General features: G+C 32.7%; 1 protein-coding gene across 4 annotated transcripts; it reads right to left on the bottom strand.

Annotated features, from left to right (window-relative positions):
• Positions 1-3480: 3480 nt before the first annotated feature.
• Positions 3481-7468, bottom strand: LOC106766409 (S-type anion channel SLAH2). 4 transcript variants are annotated; one of them, XM_022779620.1, is made up of 6 exons: positions 7256-7468; positions 6237-6378; positions 5678-6151; positions 4739-5509; positions 4264-4295; positions 3481-4163 (listed from the first exon to the last, which is right to left on the bottom strand). In XM_022779620.1, exons 2-6 carry the CDS (start codon positions 6369-6371, stop codon positions 3782-3784), a joined length of 1794 nt encoding a protein of 597 aa, XP_022635341.1. In that variant the 5' UTR covers positions 6372-6378; positions 7256-7468; the 3' UTR covers positions 3481-3781. The 4 variants fall into 4 exon arrangements, with proteins under 4 accessions (XP_022635341.1, XP_014506633.1, XP_022635396.1 ...); XM_014651147.2 differs by having other exon boundaries at positions 7262-7468; XM_022779675.1 differs by lacking the exon at positions 7256-7468 and adding an exon at positions 6659-7183.
• Between the last annotated feature and the right edge of the window lie 13902 nt (positions 7469-21370).

Below are 21370 nucleotides of genomic sequence, written 5' to 3'. Positions count from 1 at the left end.
CGAAATTAGGAATGACGATCATGGGGTTGAGTTTATATGTGACCATCCAAAATCATTTTGCATCCTATATGACTGCACCCACAAACTCCTTAAGGAAAAAGTTTGCATAGCGTCAGACAAACCCACTAACACAGCAATCAACAAGTTGTACTTCCGTCGACCCACAATTGATGCTGATCAAACAATTTCGTATGAAGCATTTAAGCTACGATCAGATGAAGATGTGCGACAAATGATAACATGTAAGTCTCACTTTCCCTTTAACGCAGTCATCGAAATTTATGTTACATGGGTAAGATCTCCGGACCAAATCATGGGTCTTATGATTCCACCAAATGCATCATCTTCATCTGCGGCACCAACAAATGACATTCCAAACTCACCGACAATAATTTATTTCGAAGGTCAACTTAAAGGCGCTGGAATCATAGAAAGTCGATCTGGTTACGGGCTCGAATTTCGATCAGATGCAAAAGTCACCACCTCAACCAATCACAATATCTCATTCAATGAACTCGATTCTCAAATAAGTGAAATTATGCAGTGTGGAGACAGAAGAGTTGTCACCTATATCGACTATTGTCGTCCAATCAAGGTACGTAACAACCATCTAATTCATGATAGAGCTTCCATAAAATGTGATAATGATATTACACAAGATGATTGGACATTGGCAAAAAGCACAAACTATTAACAGGTCTGTTAAACGTCCAAACACATCTCAGTATATTGAACTATTCGTCCAAACAATAGATATATGTCCTCCAACTCAATCTGAGCACTATGAGGATCTTAAAGATTGGACTTACACAGACGAAGACGGACAAACAAGAACAAGATTCATATACCCTATATGTCCATGATAATCTGTAATGTTCAAATATCATTCCATTACTTTATACTATTTAAAAGTCCTTATAACATTTCTACTTGGATGACTGTAATAATTACTTGTTATGTTTAATACTCCACTTCAACTTGGATGATTGTAATAATAACTTGTTATGTTTTTTATTATTTAATATGTTCACAATGTATATAAATTTAAATGCAAATTGTGAAACTAATATTTCTATCCAAATGATATTATTTCCTTCTCAAATAATACAACCAAATATATTTTTATGCAAAAAAAAACCCTGGTAATCGATTACAGGGCCTGTAATCGATTACCAGAGCTTTTCTGTCATCCATTACTAGAGGCCCTTGGTAATCGATTACGCTAACCCTGTAACCGATTACCAGGGGCCCCTGATAATCGATTACAAGCAAAACCCTACCCTATAAAATCAACTTTTTCTCTCTCATAACACACACCCAAACCCAACCTCGCACAGCAGCGCCCCAAAACTCCATTGCAGCACCAAAAAAAGCTCCAAAATCCCATCTTTTCCTACTATTTTCACTTCTAAACAACATTTTCACATTCTACTCTCCATTCTCTTTAATTTCCACCGATTGAAATTTCAAATGGCGGATTCTTCCTAGAGGCAAAGGGTTAAGGGCTCATCTTCTACAGTTGCGGGACATTGTTGCCGTGAACCTTCACCGATCGAAATCTCGTCGTCACTCTCACCACCACCATCACCGACTGAGTCACAGCAAATTCATCAATTTTCAAACCCTGCACTGGCTGAAAGGTATTTCACACTTTTCAGTGACCGTGAGGTCATTGAACCAAAATGGCTTGACAAAAATTATTTTGCGAGACAAAATATGGAATTTTTCCACATGCTGACAAATCTGAGCTTGCTTGATTTTGTGTCTGATGGTCCACATTACTATCTTGATTTGGTACGGATTTTTTATAGTAATATGAAAATTTCTGATAATGGAACCATTAAGACTGAGGTTAAGAATGTTAAAATCATTATCAAATCTAGTCTATTGGCTTCCATAGCCAACCTACCCTCTGTTGGATTGAATTTTGAAGGAAAATTACTAGATCAATGGGTAGATGAATACAGTTGGGAAGCGGCAAAACAGTTGATAATTTTGCCATACAAACCTCAAGTTGGTAGAATTCTAGCCGGATCCATGACAGTTGATGCTAGAATATTGCATTATATTATCACTTGTATTTTTTTTGCCACGTCTTTCTAACATTGCCCAGGCTACCGAGGAAGATGTTATCTTAATGTGGATTATTATGACGGCGAAGCAGATCAACTGGACCCATCTCATCCGATATAGGATGAAGAAGGCTTTGAAGTCAAATGCTCCTTTACCATATGCATTTTTTATCACCCGTATCTTAGAACATTTTGAAATTCCATTGGATGATGAAATTCTTGGCCCAAGGACGAGGCAAATGAACATAGCGCAAACATCACTACAATCCTTTGGATTTATGAAAAATAATAACAACATATGGGTTCAGAGAAGTCCTCCTCCTCCTCCTCAACGCAACAATGAAGCATGTCCTGCACAACAACCACCACCACCGACCATTCTTCACCACCAAACTTCTTCATATGATGACTTGATGAGGGGGATCAATGATCTCAGAACACTTGTGGGGGACAGATTCAACACTATGAATGAAAACATGAATGCAAGACTTGAACAGCTCGAGCTCAACATGGGAGACCGCTTCGATACATTGGAAACTCGAGTTGATCATTTAGAGCATGAGGTTCTGCGTCGTCATTTTGGTCCACGTGGTGGACCTTCCTCCTAGATAGTTAGCAGTATTATTGTGCTTATTTTTAGTTTTTATCGTTATGTAATGCATTTTCAATTCAATAAAATACTTCAAATTTCATTTGTGAGTTTGTCTTCTGCTTTCCATTTGTAATTTCATTCAATAAAATTACTCTACCGAAACATAACAATACATCACAATGTCATAAAAAAAATTAAATAATTACACATATATAACTTATATATAACCTCAAATGATACTCTACAACACAAATAAAATGACTCAAAAACTCTGGTAATCGATTACCACTGCCTAGTAATCGATTACCACTGCCTAGTAATCGATTACCCGGAACTTTTTGCCTATTACACACACTGGTAAGCGATTACCAGGGACTGTTACTGCATTCAACCTCCTGGTAATCGATTACCACCAGCCTGTAATCGATTACTAGAGACTTTTTGCCTATTTACACACACTGGTAAGCGATTACCAGGGCTATTACTCCATTCAACCTAATGGTAATCGATTATAAGGGGTCTGTAATCGATTACCAGGCCCATTTTTGCTTACAAAGCTGAAGTCGTGCAGGGACGCACGATTTTACATCTTTGTAATCGATTACAACTCCATATAATCGATTACCAAGGTCAGAAGTCGTTTTTAAGGTGCACGACTTCACTACTGTTCATGCGATGTTGTGGAGGGGGCACAACTTCTTCTTTAGAAGTCGTGTGGACCCCCCGACTTCTCTATTCCAGTAATTTTTGTAAAATTTGCCTATATCGGACTCAAATTTGTCCATATCCTTTAGAATGTAAAATTTTTTCATAGTGACATCCAAACATCACACAAAAACACGACTATTCATTTCTTTTGTGGTAATGATATTGACCATCTACTCATACAGTAAAACAACTCACTTATTTTAAAGGTGGGAAATGATTTTACAGTAAACTGCTCTTCCTAACACAGATCTTCATATTCTTCTATGCATGGTCACTGGAACAGTCAAAACTCCTACTTCTGTTCCTCACATGTTTGGCTAATGAAGATTACCAAGCAACCAATGAACTCATAATATAATATTTTGTCTGTTTTAAAGAGACACATTACTATGTAACAAAACAAATATCCTCAGATAGAAGGTGACTCCTCTGTGGCATTTGGTTGTGGGGTAGAAGCTTCTAGATCAATTGTATCAGGGTTCACAAACTTCAAGTAATTTTCAATCTCTTTCGACTCATGGCTTCTGTATCTGAGACCTAGCCACTTCCTTTGTGGCTTTCTCTTTCTGTCACTGATGGCAATGGCAAGGTCATTGGGAAAGAGGTTTTTGAAGACAAAGGCATGCAATATAGTTGATACAAGCAGTGCTACCACTATCAGTGTGGAGATCAGACTCAGTACCACACACATTGTCTTTGTAACCCCATTTGTGACCTTGTTTGAGTATCTTATTGTTGCAATTGCTGCACCTGTCATTGGAAAAGTGTAGGCCCACCATGCAAGCGAAAATCTGCAGAATAATAACACCCATAAGAGTTAATTATCTGAAAATTCAGTTGTGTAACTTAATAAAATAAACAAAAATAAGAGCAACAAGATATGTAACATACGTGAATCCTCTGAAGAAATTGATCCTGACAGCCTGCAAAACCATATGAAACTACTTAGTACGTAGTAATTTTGATATAAACATTCTATAAGTGTTGTTCATGAAAATTATAGAATGCCCTGTTTAGGAATATATATGAAAACTACACCACATTGAGTATGCTTATTTCAAAAGGGCTAATTACATTCAGTTTTCTTGAAATTTGAGAACATTATACTTAAATCCTGCTTGTTTAGAAATGAGAAATTGGTTTATGCATACAGAGTTTGTGTAACAAGTTTGTCAACAAGCATTTCTGATCTGTAAATAACAAATCCTTTTTACAATGACAGTACATATATATCTGCTGCATTTTCTCTTAAAAAGATAAACTGTCATCACCTTTTCTTTATGTCCTAACAGTACACACAGTATGTTTAAAATAAGAAAGGGAGTAAGTATAATTAATGCTTACTTTAAAAGGGAAAAAGGCTTACCAGTGAGAAATAAAGGAAGAGGGCAATGAAATAGGCAATCCGTGATCCGTAGTCAAAAGAACCCTGAATGTTGGCCCATGCCATGGAAGCTACACTTGGTGCTGCAACAAACAGAAAGAACACAGGATGCAGCTCTTTTGGGAGGGTCTCATTTGTTGGAAGTCTCTGATAGAGAGTTACAAACAGGACAATGTAGTGAGCTAGTCCAATAGCAAAAAAGAAAATAGGCCCTTCTTTAAGACCCATAGATGCTCCTAGCAAAGCCCCTACAAAGTTTCCAACAATTGATAAATGATTTGAAGGATTGGCCACCTTTGAGAGCCTCCTTTGACCCCCTGACATCCACTGTCCATAGATCTTAATTTCAAGACAGAATATTGGTATCATTAGAATGTACCAAAGGGCATGGTGCAAGTTTTTGGTCACTGATGGGGGAACCCCAAGAGCTAAGAACAAGAGGGCTATCCATGGTGCAAAGAAGAAGTTAACACGGATTGGATGGTAGTACTCACGACGAACTGCTTCAAAGTAGAGAATTATTTTGAGAAGATAGGTGGTGAAAATTATGGTAACAAGAACAATGGATATGATCCATAAGACTAAGTTGACTTTGAGGCTTATGTGAAGAAAATGAGTGGATGGAGATGTGGCAAGTGCTTTCCAAAGAATTGCTTGGCTGCTAACTCCAAGGCAGACACCAAAGCATGAAATAGGAAACCGAAGAAGAAATGGCCATTTTTTATCCTGAGGTAGCACTGTCTCTTCTGAAGCCTGTTTGTTAAGTAGGAAAACAAAATATGTTATAATCTTCAATTTCTAATAAGCAAAAGCAACCATGTAAGAAATTGTTTAGGAAGATAATAAAGTCACTCAAGTACTTCATTAGACATCTCATCATACCATTCAACATAAGATTGATGGAAGAAAGTAATCACATACCCTGAGAGTTTCTAACTCTGGACCTTCCAAGGCATCGAAATACCGATCGACAGGTAAAGGCCTTTCAATGTTCCTGGGGGTGTTGTTACCATCTTGTGCAGTTGCTTTGGGTGACTTTCCTCGTAGAATTGATAATTGTCTCTCAAGTGTTCCAGACCATGTTTTGAAAGAGTCAAACCTCTTGTCCTTGAATGCCTTGATGCCAGGATGGTTGTTTACCTTGTCTCCATTAGCTGCTTCTTGGAGCACATGGCCTTTTGGCATTGGTTGAGAGTAACATTTTGATTGCTGGGGATGGTTAGAAGTAGCAGTTGCTGATTGAGAAGAGGAAATGGGAATACCATCTGTTTTTCCATCCAGTGCTGGAAGCTCCACTTCTTCAGAAGAAAGTGGCATGCTGACAGAATACTTCCTTTGGTGATTGATGACTACAGGTGCATCATGTTGTATTCCTTGTGAAGTTGCTTCACTTCCCTGATGCAAACATGGAAACAAAAATTTGAGAAATTGGGTTTATAATATTCAATTTTGCTGGTGAAATATTCAAAAAGAATCTTACTTTGGATGATGGGCTGGGAAACTGAAAGTCAGAAGTATCAAAGCCAGCAACTTCACTTGATGATATATACTTGATAAGTGATGGAACTTCTGGAGAGCCTTGTTCTACAATTTCAATGTTTATGTTGTTTTCCATACTAGACCTGAGAAAGATATATATGTTAGACTACCTTTGCACTAATTCGTGAAAAGTTACAGCAGATAAGATTCAATAAAATTTCACATAAAGCTTTGCCACCAATTAATAGAACCTCATTGGTAAGCACAGAACCTACATATTGAAACAAGTGGAGCAGGGAGCAGGTCAAATCCAGATCTAAATTAGATGAGCAGAATGAGTAGATGGTATTGGTTAACAATGAACTAGGAATTTACTACCACTTATATTTTGCTCTCATTATAGTGACAAAGACAATCCTCTACCTTCAATAAGATGATCACATGCATCCACTTAGATCACATTCGTAGAAACTACGTTCCTGCCAGACACGGCAGATCCAAAGGGAATTTCTAAGTATTTATGCATTCAAAATCAGTGAATAAGCATATCTTTTTTTCTAATTTGAAACTCTTCCCTCTTTTGAACGGTTTTGTCTGCTAAATTAATACAACAGGGAAAGGTCCTTTTTCCCTCCCCACAAAAAATAGACAAAACAAACTGAGTGAATGAAGATCAATAAGCATTATTGGATAATGACTGCAGAGTGTCAATCTCAGTCCCTTCAGTCTTCTCCAAAACACTGTTTACATTGATTTTGTTTGGTGAAGCCATAAATGCAGCACCCTTAACTATTAATTCAATCCCTATTGGCCATGGATCCATATCCCATATAATGGTGACATCAAAATCAGATAAATCTTGTAGAAAAGAAATCAAAGGCTAATGCAACCTCAAATATATGACAGACTTGAAATTTGAATTAGTGAAACTATATTCACATAATACATAGCAGAATAATGGAGAAGTTCATTTAAGGGAAGGAAACACGAATCAAAATAAAAAGGAGTACGAATCATAACCTTTACCCTTTTCTCTTCTCTGCCACAGGATTGATGTTTAGAAAGCTTGGAAAAAGTTCCAGTGAGTTTGATGATCAAAAAGATTTTGAATATGAAGAAAATTGGAATTCAGAAGAGAAAATGCACCATAAGCTTAAAAAAATGGCGATGGAAAAGGATGTGGCAAGAAGTCATAGAATTAGAAAAGATGGTTATATATGGTCCAAGGCCATGGTGGCCAAGTGTAATTTGCATCCGTAATCTTGAAAGGTCCTCATTTTTTATAATCACAGCTACTTATTTGTTTGAAAAAGACGCATCCGAGGAAGAGGACAAAACATCATAAAATATTGTAGGACAGGTTAGAAGGTACAAACTTTGAAATACCAACTTTTTTGTGGATGAAGTGATGAACAACTGTGTTTGACAAGATATATAAAAAAAGAAAAAAGGAACTATTGAGTTGGTACTTAGTTGGTCTACAATTGAATACATTGGTGCTTTCCTGGAAGATGAACGATGATGAAATTATGAAAAGAGATTGTCCCAAACAGTGTAATACAATTTCTGTAATGTATCTCTGTAAACTTACTTGAACTTACAAAATTATACTTGTTACTCATAAACATGAGTGAACGTTACACCATTTCATGTGTTTTCAATAAATTTTTGTTAGTTTATCGTAAAGATTGTGTCTAAAAAATACTAAGTTGTTCTTGTTTAATTAGTAATCTCAGGTTTGAATCATGTATGCTGGCTGCAACATTGCACACTTAGAAGAAAAGTTACTGTTCATTAGAACTCAAATAGGATTGCATAAGTATCAAGACTATTGCAAAGTTTCTGGTATCGTTCGTCAAACTAATGTACATCTACAATTATAAGTGGATTCATGTATGTATAATTAATGCAACAAATTCATATGTGAATTAGAACAAAAATAGTCAACAAAATTTCTGGTTATTGATCCGTCAGATTTATTAAGGTTAATTGTGCAAAAGCTAGTCCTAGTATGAAACTTATTTTCACAAAAACCCATAAATAACTAAAATAAACTTTTTGTACTAATTAAAATACTAAATTGAAACAATAACAAAATTATAAAGGATCCAAAATTATCTATTAACAACTTCCAACTTATATTTTGACATTAGATTTTTGTAGGACTGGGAAATATTTTAATAATAGATTTTCAAATGAATAGAAAGTGGAAGTTTATAAATAGAAGTTAGATACATATTTTTTTTAGTTCATCTTTAAACTTAGTTATAAGTGGTCTATTTAGCAAGTGTTGATTTTATTAGAAACATTAATTAACAATATGAGTGTTTTCCCAGTCAACAAAACCTAACAAACTATTAACAAAGAATAATATTAGTGTCAATTAAAAAAAAAAAACATTGTCGACATCCACAAAAATATGACCATGACAAATGTCAAATAAAAGAAAAAGTTTAGCTAAAGTTCATTGAAAAATAATCTCAACCTTCATTGTTCCTAAAATAAAAAATCTAACTGATATATATATGGTTTGGAAAAAGAAAATCGTAACTGTTATCAGATGAAGATAAATTCACTTAACGTGAATTAAAAGAAAAAAAGTGTTTGCTATCAATAAAAAAAAAACATCATTAACATTAACAAAAATAATTATAAGTAACAATGCTTAAAGAAACAACTTTGACCTTATATCAACAATGAAATAATTTTGTTGTGATTGATAAAAAAATAATTACAATTGACTTTAGTTTAAATAAAATATTTCTCGACGTATATCAAAAAACAATATAAAGATCATAATATCAAATATCGATCAAATCAACGTTGTTTTAAGTAATTTAATTACTCTTACAACAGTATAAAATTTTAATCTCTTTTTAAATTTATTATTCAATCTACATATTTCCTTATAAATAACTTCAAATTTCAATAAAAGTAAATTATTTATTAAAATTTCCTATCAAATACACTATTAAAAAAAATAAAGATTTTAGAATGTTGGTTCTTCACAGAACTGTCTCTTACAATTATAGAAAAGGCTTGTAGGGAAGATGAAACCAGGTAGTCCAACCTAATTCCAGAAGGTGTAAAAAGTGTAACTCAAATATAAATTTCAGATAAACTGTATGCCTAACTTCAATTTCGAAGTGACGGATTATTTTAGATCACTTTAATAAATAAAATATTTTAAATATAATAAATATATATTTTTAAATTTTAAATGACATTAATGAAATTAATTTTGGTTTTTAGATTAAATAATTTATTATATAAAATTCTAAAATGTATATATATTAATAAAATAATATTTTTAAAATTTTTCTGTTTAAAAGGGGTTTAAATCAATGTAAATTGTGGACTAAACGAGCTATAAATCACATGTTTTGTCGATTCATAAATCTATGTTTACACCTTTAATTATAAAAGATGCATGCATATGATGAAGATAAAGAGTAGAAGCTAAAATATTTATATATCATCACATAGCTAAGATGCCAACTATTTGATTTTTAAATAATGAGTGTAGATTTTAGGTATAATAGCTATTGCAAGAAAAAGTAGAGTGAAGTCAGCACAGCAGCCAAAGTCAAAGGATTATATCACGTTTTCGATTTTCACATTGTGCTTGGTCTTTATCAATACAGCAAATTGTTGCTAAGTTTTCATGTTTCAAACCACACAATTTTATCTTAGAGAAAGACATGTTTAGCACGGAAGTGTAGATGTCACCAACTCATTACTCCGATTCTTAATATTACATAAGTAAATAAATAAATAATTTCATTTTTATATTTAAAATTATGATTAGTTTCTTTTTATATCTATTTTTTATTCAATTGAGTATTTTTGTAAAAACAAAAACTCAATGTAATTTCTTTTTTATATTAGTGTTAAATCGTTTAGAGAAATAGTTTGAACATTTTGTTAATGATTTTGAATTGCAGAGATACATTCTCTTATTTCTCTTTTGTTTCTTGTATTGTTGGTTCGATCTCTCTCTGAAACAGAAAAGTTGAAGGATTACTTGCCGAATACGTCGTTGTGTTCCTTTTCACCTTGAATTTGGGTTGGAATACAAATTGAGAGAAGCTGCCAACAACAAAGTCCTAGTGGATTAATGCCAAGAGGTAACAATAGCTGTGATGACGGTGATCGGATGAAGGGTCTAGCCAAGTAAGAATTCATCAAGAGATGTTATTGGACTAAAGAAGTCCCCTCCGAAGCTAAACACCAACATAACATCACTACAAAAATAAAATAAAACAAACTTGCTAATATTTCTACCTAAATATAGACATAAACAATTTTCTTGTTTTTTCCTAGTTAATTATGTTAATTGTAGAATTAGGTTCTAGGTAATGATTTGTAGCTTCTGCATTTAAAATCTTAGTTTTAAACATTGTTTCATTGTCTTTTCTTATTGGAACTAAAATAATCGCTTAGATTACTGTCTAAGTATAGTAATCGGTTAGATTTATTGATTTAGGTTAAAATTACAAATACCAGTCTACGTTCATGAGTTTTATCAATTATTTGCTCTAGATGTTAATTAGTATTGTTGTAAATATGTTTAGATAGTAAAAGCATGCTTTCATACATTCTATTTTATTCAAAATCATTAATTGCATACTCATGTGTGGTGTGAAATCCTAATAAATGTTTTGCTTATTTTGGTGCCAATACTTGATTTGAACTATGAATTTGCATTTTCTGAGTAGTTTGGTAGTTTTAAACACATCTTATACATAAATATTCATTTTTTGTTTCGTTGTAGTGAAAGGAAGCAACCATCCTAATAGAAACCTTGAATGCAAAGGCTGCCCTTTTTGAGCGTTAAAAACCCTTATTTGACGGGTTTTACGGGCATAAAAAACTACATTTACTAACTGAAGTCAAATCAAATAGAAACTATACAATTACTAACTTCATTTCTTTGAACTTAACTGAAGATAAAACCAATATAATTAATAAACTAATCCCAAATTTGAGTGTTTGACCTCAAATGGTATGGCTTAAAAAGACCCTATGAACACGGCTAATTAGGCATAATTTGGGCAAAAATATGTGCAAAATCAACACATAAACTAAATGATAGTTCAAAAAACATAAAACAAGCAATGAAAATGGATAAAATGATGAGCTTGAATTAACGATTGCAACAATTACACTAAATTCAAAGATATTAACCTTAGATTATAAAAGTAACGAAATAAAACAATAAATCCAAATTCAAACAAATTAGCATAACCAAAACCAAAAGCTAAGTTACTTCGATGAAGGAATGTGATACGTTGCAAAAATTACATACAAACACATTCTTTAAAACACAATACAACAATCCAATGTCAAGTTTCAAAAGTGAACTAGGGTAAAAAATCGAGAGCAACATTTTGTGATAGAGATTGAGGAAAATAAACAAAAAAATTGATAGAGTGAGAGAAGAACGAAAGGCTTACCAAATCTAATCAAAACAATACTAAAAAGAAGACAAAGATCAGTGAAAAGGTTGAATAAAACGGGATGAGGACAGATGACAAATCTAGAGAAAATGTTGATAACAAAGTGAGAGAATGAATCCAATTTTTGCTATCATAGAAGAGAAAACGAGTCACATATCTTTATTGTTAGAAGGGTGAAAGAATAAATTTTTCAATTTTTAATCTATTTTACATAGATTATTACCGACGAATAGAATTCATCAATAAAAATACATATACTTTACGGACGTTAAATAAAATGATAATTAAATTTAAAATAACAAAAGTTAAAAAAATCACATACTCGAAACAAAATTACTAATTAAACAAACCTAAATAAAAAGATGAAGATATTTTAGATTAGATGCAAGTCAATGGAAACTAGGCCTTCAATGCAAAAACTGTTTGATGTATAAGCATGAAATTAACGTGATGATAACTTGTAAGAAATAACTCTATAAGAGATAATATTTTAAAAATAGTCAACGATAAGAAAACGAATGAATGAAAAATAAATAGAAGGGAAAATATGTTTCATGTTGATTGTGTTGGTGGTCGTAGTTGTGTTTAATGTTTTTCCTGCTAAGGCTTTTTTCCTTTTAACCATGGACAAGTGTGTATTAATGAAATTGGATATTTTACGAAAATATTATTTATTATACCAAAAAAATATGTATACTTGTGAAAAGTGTGTATTATGTTAGAATACGTAGACACTAGAATAATAGAACACTATTTTTAAAAGTTGAACGCCATAACACGGCAATCTCTTTGGCACCTTATATTTAAATGAAACAGACAACACCAATAACTTATTTTTCTTTTTGATATTTATATATTCATGTGGGGTCCATTTCCGACAACCAAGGAATATAATAGACTTCGTTATTGTTGTCTCATACTCTTTGGTCGGAATAGGACATGATTAAGATTTCTTAATTAAATATTGGATTTGAGTTTTACTTTTTTTAAAAAAAAAGACTACACTAACAAAATTTCAAATCTATTCTCGTAAATAAGTTATTTATTGTTTATATTTAAAAATTTAGCTTCTAGAAAAATAATTTTTGATTTTTAAATAGTAATTTTTCATGAAGAATGGTTAGCATGATATTTTTTTTTTTTACATAAGAATGATTACTGTTCATAGTTAAGAATTTAGTTTAGAAAGAGTCTAGTTCTGACGTGCGAACAATAAATAGATCTATTTGCCTTTTGGAAAAGGTTATTTGCCTAACTCTTTTTAAATAAGTTTAATTGTAAAAAGAAATTCTACAAGTAAAATAAAAGTACAACTAAAATTATTAAGTAAACTTTTTAACATTAATGTAATTATTGTTTAAAATTAACTAATACTCCATACGTATATAGTAAAAGAATGTTGAATAAGTATTTTCACTTAAAAAAAAGGTAGTCTGTATTGATAATTATTAAATTAAGTATTTATAAGTATACTTATATTTGAAAATATATATATATATATATATATATATATATATATATATATATATATATATATATATATATATATATGTATGTATGTATGTATAATAAATTAAAATAACATATTAACTACGAAAATTAAAATATTTAAGAAATGGATTTTATAATTTTTTGATAAAAAATAATATAATAAGTTTAACATACAACAATTTTTTTTAAAATAAATTTTAATCTAATATTATTTTGTAAATTTTAAATCTAACTCAATTTATAAAATTAATTTAAAAATAAATTTTTCACATGATATAGAATCTTCAACAGCAACATATTTATTGATTTATTGATATAGAAAATAAATAATACCAATTTTAGAGATAACAAAACTTGATGATGAGTGGTGTAAACCTATAGTTACAGCTGTCAAAACGGATAATCCGGCCTGAGCTGGTCCGGTCCATTACAGGTTGGTCACTTAATGAGTCAATCTAATCGACTCATTTATTAGCGAGTCAGAAAAGTTCGAATCTGACTCGAACCACCACGGATTGGCGGGTAAACGAGTTGGTTTACTGGTTCACTTAATTACGATTTTTTTAAATAAAAAAAAATTACAAACTTTCTATAATTCAAATCTAAACAAATTTCACTCACAAATTTAACTCTCAAGGTGGTTGTTTAATTAATTTTGAAAATATGAAACTTAAATAATTTTTTTAAGAAAAAAATAATAAATATCTTAAAATTAAATTTTAATAAAATATAGGTTGGTGGGCTAAACCATCCTACCATAGATTCAATTTACATAAATGAAATTTAAATGAATGAATTTAAAATCTGACTCACATAAAAAAAAATACAATTTTTTAAACCCAATCTAACCTAAACCAATAATAGACTCGATTAGCCATAGATTGTGAACCATTTTTTGACATATATGCCTATAGCACCAAAGGTGGTAGAGGAAGGTACAATCAGCCTTACCTACTGTTAAATAAAACAATGAGATATGACATTCATTTTACAATAAATTTGAAGCATGATAGGCTAAAAGTTGTAGTTTTAATCTGTGACACGCCATCTGATCTGTAATCAAGTGCATATGAGTTGGCGTTGTGCCCAAAACATGCAATGTATCTAAATTTCTGGGATCTTCTGAAACATAAGTAGTTTTGAGAATGTTCGTAGAACATGCCAAGTCTAAATTATAGTTTTTTTCTTCTGACTTACGATAAAATAAAAAAAGTAAATTTTTCCACATGAAGATTAATTAAAGTTGTTAAATTTCAGAAAGTTGTTTATAAACGATATGGGGGAGATAGGGTTTTGCTTTAACGGATTTTTTCGTAAATTTTAGAAAAGAAAAGAATTTAGGAAAAAAAATAACTTCATAAATTAAAATCAATTTCTAAACTTGTAGAAACCTTTTTCCTATTATTCTCATGTTTTATACTAGCTCATTTTAATTTAACGAGAAGATACCATTTTCTATCTTCTCAAAAATATGGAAGATGTCATCTAAATTAACGTATAGTATCTTAACATATTACAGTATCAGATTTAAAAAAAAAAAGTGTTAAGTGATGGTTTTAATCTTTAATGAAATGTAAGGAGTGCTATTTTCAAATATATCAATATTTATATTATAATACACAAAAATATTAAGAGAATAAAATATCTTTAGTATAATTGTTTGAATAATATCTATTATTATTATTCATAATATACATGACAAAGTTTACCAATGCACATGATTTAAATAAATCGGAATTTCTTGTAGTCAGCTCTTGTTTATTTTGAAAGATAATAAAAGATGTCGTGGTCTTTGCAATGAAAAGCAGCACGGTTGCAACCATTTACTTTTTCTTTTGTTTAATTTCTTTTTTAAGTATTGATTGTGGTGTTTTTCCAATCTCTTAATAAATATATTATAAAATATTTTACTAAATATTTAAATTATTAGGATGAAACTATAACTTTAATTAGATAATTATCGGAAATCATGCATTAAAAAACAATTTCTTCTAACAAAATCATATTCATAAATAAAAACATACAATAAATGTAATGTGATTGGGTAGATTACGTTTGACATCACATTTCACATAAAAGGATATTTTTTTATCAATAATGAAACATAAATATTATATAGAGAGCTTTTATTGGATACTAGTAATACTATTAGAGAAATAGTAGACACAAATGATATCTAACAACAAAAGAAAAACATAAATGTCGTAACAATGTCATTATCATATTAGCTTTCTCATATAATTGAATATAGATATTATAACCACATAGTCCTACATTTTTTCATTCTTAAACTTATACAATCTTAGCTTCATTTATGTTGGGTTATTAGGTTCCCTTCTTATGTGGAGAATAGACCCAAATAGTGTGGTTCATTATGTATCATTAGGTTAGATGGAAATGAGTCAGATTAGTAAGGCACATTAGAGTCATTTGAAGAGAGGTGAAAACCAAGTGAGAGAAAAAGGAAGAGAGAAAGTTATTCCCGCATAACCTTAAACTTGCATTGATGTTTTCGTCGTTGTGAAGTCGTTCACCGTTGGATCGAGTTGATTTTGGACAGTAGGTTCCAGACATATGGTTCTTCATTTTGAATGTTCAAATCATCAATCGGAGGTCTAGTTTGGGAGAAATCAGTTCCGCACCAGCAGCCTTGCTTTGGAGAATTTTCATCTTCTTTGTTCTCATTTGTAAGCATTTGTGCTTAGTTAAATTGGCTTATTGAAAATACCATTTGGTATTATTATTCGAGACTCTTTTATACCCTATTATTGATCATGGTGGATTTTTCTTTGGTTTGGACGAATCGTGGTTTTTACCCTTGCATTGAGGAGTTTTCCACGTTAAATATTGTTGGTGTCTCTTTGTGCTTTAGATTCTACTTTTGTTCTATTTGTTTGGTGCTCTTCGCAGATTCTCGTAAGGAGGGGGATTGAATTTCTGCTACATTATTACTCTTTGCTAAATTGTTATATTTTTTGGCCCTTTCCCCATCAGAGTGGCATAAGAGCTCTTTGGTTAAAGGACTGTTTAATTTGCATGAATGATGGAGGCACATACAAAATTGATTCCTTTGAATGGAGAAAATTATCACCAATGGAAAGGCAAGATGAAGGACTTATTATTTGTGAAAAATTTGCAACATCCTGTTTTTGCTTCCAATAAGCCAGAATACAAGTCAGATGAAGAATGGGATTTTGAACATCAACAGGTATGTGAATTTATCAGGCAGTTTGTTGATGATAATGTTTATAATTTTGTTGCTAATGAGACACATGCGAGAAGCCTATGGGATAAGCTTGAGTCCTTATAGGCTTCTAAGTCAGGGACTAATAAATTGTACTTGTTGAAAAATTTCGTGGAGTTAAAATACAAGGAAGGAAATCCTGTTTCAAATCACTTAAGTGAATTTCAAGTACGCTATGATCAATTAGCAGGAGTGGAAATAAAATTTGATGATGATCTATTGGGTTTATTCCTATTAAACTCTTTATCGGATTTGTGGGAGACATTTCGGGTTTCCATGATAAGGGCTACCCTAATGGTAATAATTCTTTGCAAATGGAAAAAAGTGATGCTCTTAATGAGGAGATGACAAGGAAGACACAAGGTACTTCATCTCATTCAGGAGTGCTTATTACATATAATAGGGGGAGAAGCCAAAAGAAAGAACAAAATAATGGTAGAGATAAAAGCGAGAGCAAGTCCAAGTCTCGGTACAAGAATGTGGAGTGTCACTATTGTCACAAAACAGGGCATGTAAAGAAGAACCGTTTTTTGTGAAAGAAAGAGAGCAAAGACAAAAAGGGTAAGAAAAGAGAAAGAGATAATGATGATGGTGATCATATTAATACTACATGCGATGACCTTGTTTGTCTTCGTGATTATGACACTATTAATCTTGTATCTTATGAGAGCATGTAGCTAATTGATAGTGGTGTTACACTGCATGTTACATTTAGGATGGGTAATGATGGGGTGTCTAAGGTTATTGGTGTTGGTGATTTCACTTGCAAACCAACATGGGGATGCAGTTGATGCTTAAAGGAGTTAAACATGCTCCAGATATTCACTTTAACTTGATTTCTATGCAAGTACTTGATGATGGTGGATATGATAACCACTTTGGTTCTGGAAAGTGGAAGCTCAGCAAAGGAAACTTGATTGTGGCTAAAGAGGAGAAAAACTCTAAGCTTTATTGGACAAAACCTTTGGTTGCTAAAGATAGTGTGAATGTCATGTATATGGAGTCATCTTTGTGGCACAAAAGGCTAGGGCATATCAGTGAAAAAGGACTTAACCGCTTAGCTAAAAAGGATGTAGAGTTGGAGAAATGTTCTCACTGCATGGCTGGTAAACAAAACCAGAGTATCCTTCAGGAAGCATCCTCCCTCAAGGAAGTCAGAGTTGCTTGAATTGATGCATTCTGATGTTTGTGGCCCATTGAAGGTAAAGTCTTTTTTAGTGGTGCACTCTACTTTGTTACTTTTATTGATGATTGTTCTAGGAAGCTTTGGGTTTATGCACTACAGAGAAAGGACCAAGTGTAGGACAAGTTTAAAGAATTTCATGCTTTGGTTGAGAGGTAGTTAGACAAGAAGTTGAAGCACATTCGTACTAACAATGGTGGTGAATATTGTGGACCATTTGATGTTTATTGTAGACAATATGGTATTGCACATGAGAAGACTCCTCCCAAAAATCCTCAGTTGAATGGTTTGGTGTAGAGGATGAACATGACATTGATTGAAAGAGTTAAGTGTATGCTTTCTGAAGCAAAATTGCCTAAGCATTTCTAGGGTGAGGCATTGTTTACAGAAGTGCATGTTATTAATCTAAGTCCTACAGTTGCTTTGAACTCTGAGGTGCCAGACAAGATTTGGTTTGGCAAGAATGTTACTTATGATCATTTGTGTGCCTTCAGTTGTAAAGCATTTGTTCATGTTCCAAAGGATGAAAGATCCAAGTTGGATGTGAAGACAAGGCAATGCATATTCATTGGTTTTGGTCATGATGAATTTGGCTACTAGTTGTATGACCCAGTTGAAAAGAAAGTTGTTAGAAGCTGTGATGTGCAATTCATGGAAGATCAAACCATTGAAGATATTGATAAGGTGGAGAAGTCTACACCTAAGAAAGATGATAATGAGGCTGATATTGATCCAATTCGGATGTCTATTAATGATTTGGATAATGATGTTCATGATGATGAGTAAAATGGTGATATTGATAATCAACAGGTTGGAGATAGCTTGGATGTTCCTATTGATAATGTTGATGAAGAGGAACATGATGAGAGTCTTGGTGATGTACCCGAGCTACCTAAAGCTCAACCCAGAAGATCTGAAAGGCCAAAACAACCTTCTAAGAAGTACTCTACCTATGAGTATGTGATGTTGACTGATGAGGGAGAACCTGAATATTATGAGGAGGCCATTGAAAGTGAAGAAAAGCAAAAGTGGTTGGATGTAATGCAGGATGAGATGAAATCTCTGCATGATAATCACACTTATGACTTGGTGAAGTTGCCTAAGGGTAAGAGAGCCTTAGAGAATAGGTGGATTTTCAGGGTGAAGCAAGAGAACAATTCTATATCTACCAGATATAAAGCCAGAATAGTGGTGAAAGGCTTCATACAAAGAAAGGGTATTGACTTCAATGAGATTTTCTCACCTGTGGTGAGGATGACATCCATCAAAACTGTGTTAAGTTTAGCTGCTACTCTAGATTTTGAAGTTGAGCAGATGGATGTGAAGACAACTTTCCTTCATGGTGATTTGGAGGAAGAAATTTACATGAAGCAACCAGATGGTTTTCTTCTTGAAGGTAAGGAAGATTATATGTGTAGGCTACGGAAGAGCTTATATGGTTTGAAGCAGGCTCTGAGGCAGTGGTATAAGAAGTTTGAGTTTGTTACGTGTGAGCAAGGCTACAAGAAGACTACTTTTGACCATTATGTTTTTGTCAGGAAATTTTATGAGAATGATTTCATTATATTCTTGCTATATGAGATGTATCCAAAATTGACAGGTTGAAGAAGCAATTGGGTGGGTCATTTGCCAAGAAAGACATGGGAACTGCTAAGAAGATTCTTGGTATAAATATCACTCGTGATAGAAAAGAGAAAAAACTTTGACTATCACAGGAGCACTACATTCAGAAGGTGTTGCAAAGATTCCAAATGGAAAATGCTAAGGTTGTAAGTACTCCTCTTGCTACTCATTTTAAGTTGAGTGTTAAACAAAGTCCTTCAAATGAAGCTGAGAAGATAAATATGAGCAAAGTTCCTTATGCTTATGTGGTGGGTAGTTTGATGTATGCAATGGTATGTACAAGGCCTGATATTGCACACGTTGTTGGTACAGTTAGCAGATTTCTGTCAAATCCAGGTAGACAACATTGGAATGCTATGAAATGGATTTTGAGGTATCTTCGTGGTATTAGTGGTTTGAGGCTTCGTTTTAGAGGTGATAAGCTTACTTTGGTGGGTTACTCAGATTTAGATATGACTGGAGGCATTGATTCCAGAAAGTCCACTTTAGGCTATTTGATTCAGTTCACAGGGGGAGCCTTGGCTTGGCAATCAAAGTTGAAAAAGTGTGTGGCGTTGTCTACTACTGGGGCAAAATTTATTGCACTTACTGAAGCATGTAAGGAGTTGTTATAGGTGAAGAAATTCTTGTAGGAGCTTGGTTTTGTGCAAGATAAATACTTGTTGTATTGTGACAGTCAAAGTGTTATTCATCTTGGTAAGAATCCAACTTTTCATTCTAAATCCAAACATATTGATGTGAGGTATCATTGGATACATGATGTTTTGGATGATAAGTTGTTGGAACTAGCTAAAGTTCATATAGATGATAATGGTGCTGATATGATGACCAAGGCATTGTCAAGAGGAAAGTTTGAAGTTTGTTGTGAGATCGTCGGTTTGGCAGATATCTCCACATAGTCGTGAGGGGGAGATTTGTTGGGTTATTAGGCTCCATTCCTATATGGAGAATAGGTCCAAATAACGTGGTCCATTATGTCTCATTAGGTTAAATGGAGATGAGTCAGATTAGTAGGGCACATTAGAGTCATTTGAAGATAGGCAAAAGCCAAGTGAGAGAAAAAGGAAGAGAGAAAGTCATTCCTGCATAACCCTAAACCTGCACTGGTGTTTTCGTCGTTGTGAAGTTGTTCACCATTGGATCGAGCTCATTTGTGGACAGTAGGTTCCAGACATATGGTTCTTCATTTTGACCGTTCAAATCGTCAATCGGAGGTCTAGTTTGGGAGAAATCGGTTCTGCACCAGCATTTGGAGAATTTTCATCTTCTTTGCTCTCATTTGTAAGCATTTGTGCTTAGTTAAATTGGCTTATTGAAGATACCATTTGGTATTATTATGGGAGACTCTTTTGTACCTTATTATTGATCATAGTGAATTTTTCTTCGGTCTGGACGACTCGTGGTTTTTACTCTTGTATTGAGGGGTTTTCCACGTTAAAAATTGTGTCTCTTTGTGCTTTGGATTCTATTTTTGTTCTATTTGTTTGGTGCTCCTCACAGATTCTCTCAAGGAGGAGGATTGAATTTCCGTTGTGTTATTACTCTTTGCTAAGTTATAACCACGTCACTTAAAGACCTATATTTTTTCCATTACTCTAAACTTTTACCATCTTAGCTTCATATGATGTTTGTGTAAGATATAGATGTATTTTTCTTCCTTTCTCTTGACCATTGTTGTTGGTCAACATGTGGTTTTCTTATATTGCATTGTAAGTTATCATCATCGTATTAGCCCTTTATTTATTTATTTATTTATTTATTTATTTGTATTTAACAATAATATTTCTTTTTCATAGTACTTTACTTGCACAAAATTTTGCTACACATACATAAATTTTTTCACTCATTATATGTTAGGCTATATATTTCCCTTCCTCCTTATACTTTCTGTATATTTTCCTTACTAGATTTCATTGCACCATCAAATACCTATTATTTTCCTTGACTTTCATGATTGTTGCACTTATGTTCATCTAAGAGTGACTAAATTTTCTTTTGCAAACTGAGTAGAACCTCATACAATTTTGTTTTTGCTCAAAAATGTTTTTCTTCTAAGATGTTTTTGAAGAGAGTATCAACAGCCTAACTCATTAACACTGTATAAAGGCTTATAAATGTGTACATAATACATTACC

The sequence above is a fragment of the Vigna radiata genome, chromosome 1, assembly GCF_000741045.1.
Source record: "Vigna radiata var. radiata cultivar VC1973A chromosome 1, Vradiata_ver6, whole genome shotgun sequence".
NCBI lineage: Eukaryota > Viridiplantae > Streptophyta > Magnoliopsida > Fabales > Fabaceae > Vigna > Vigna radiata.
The sequence above is the reverse complement of the archived record's forward strand: the minus strand, read 5'-3'. Positions and strand labels throughout refer to the sequence as shown.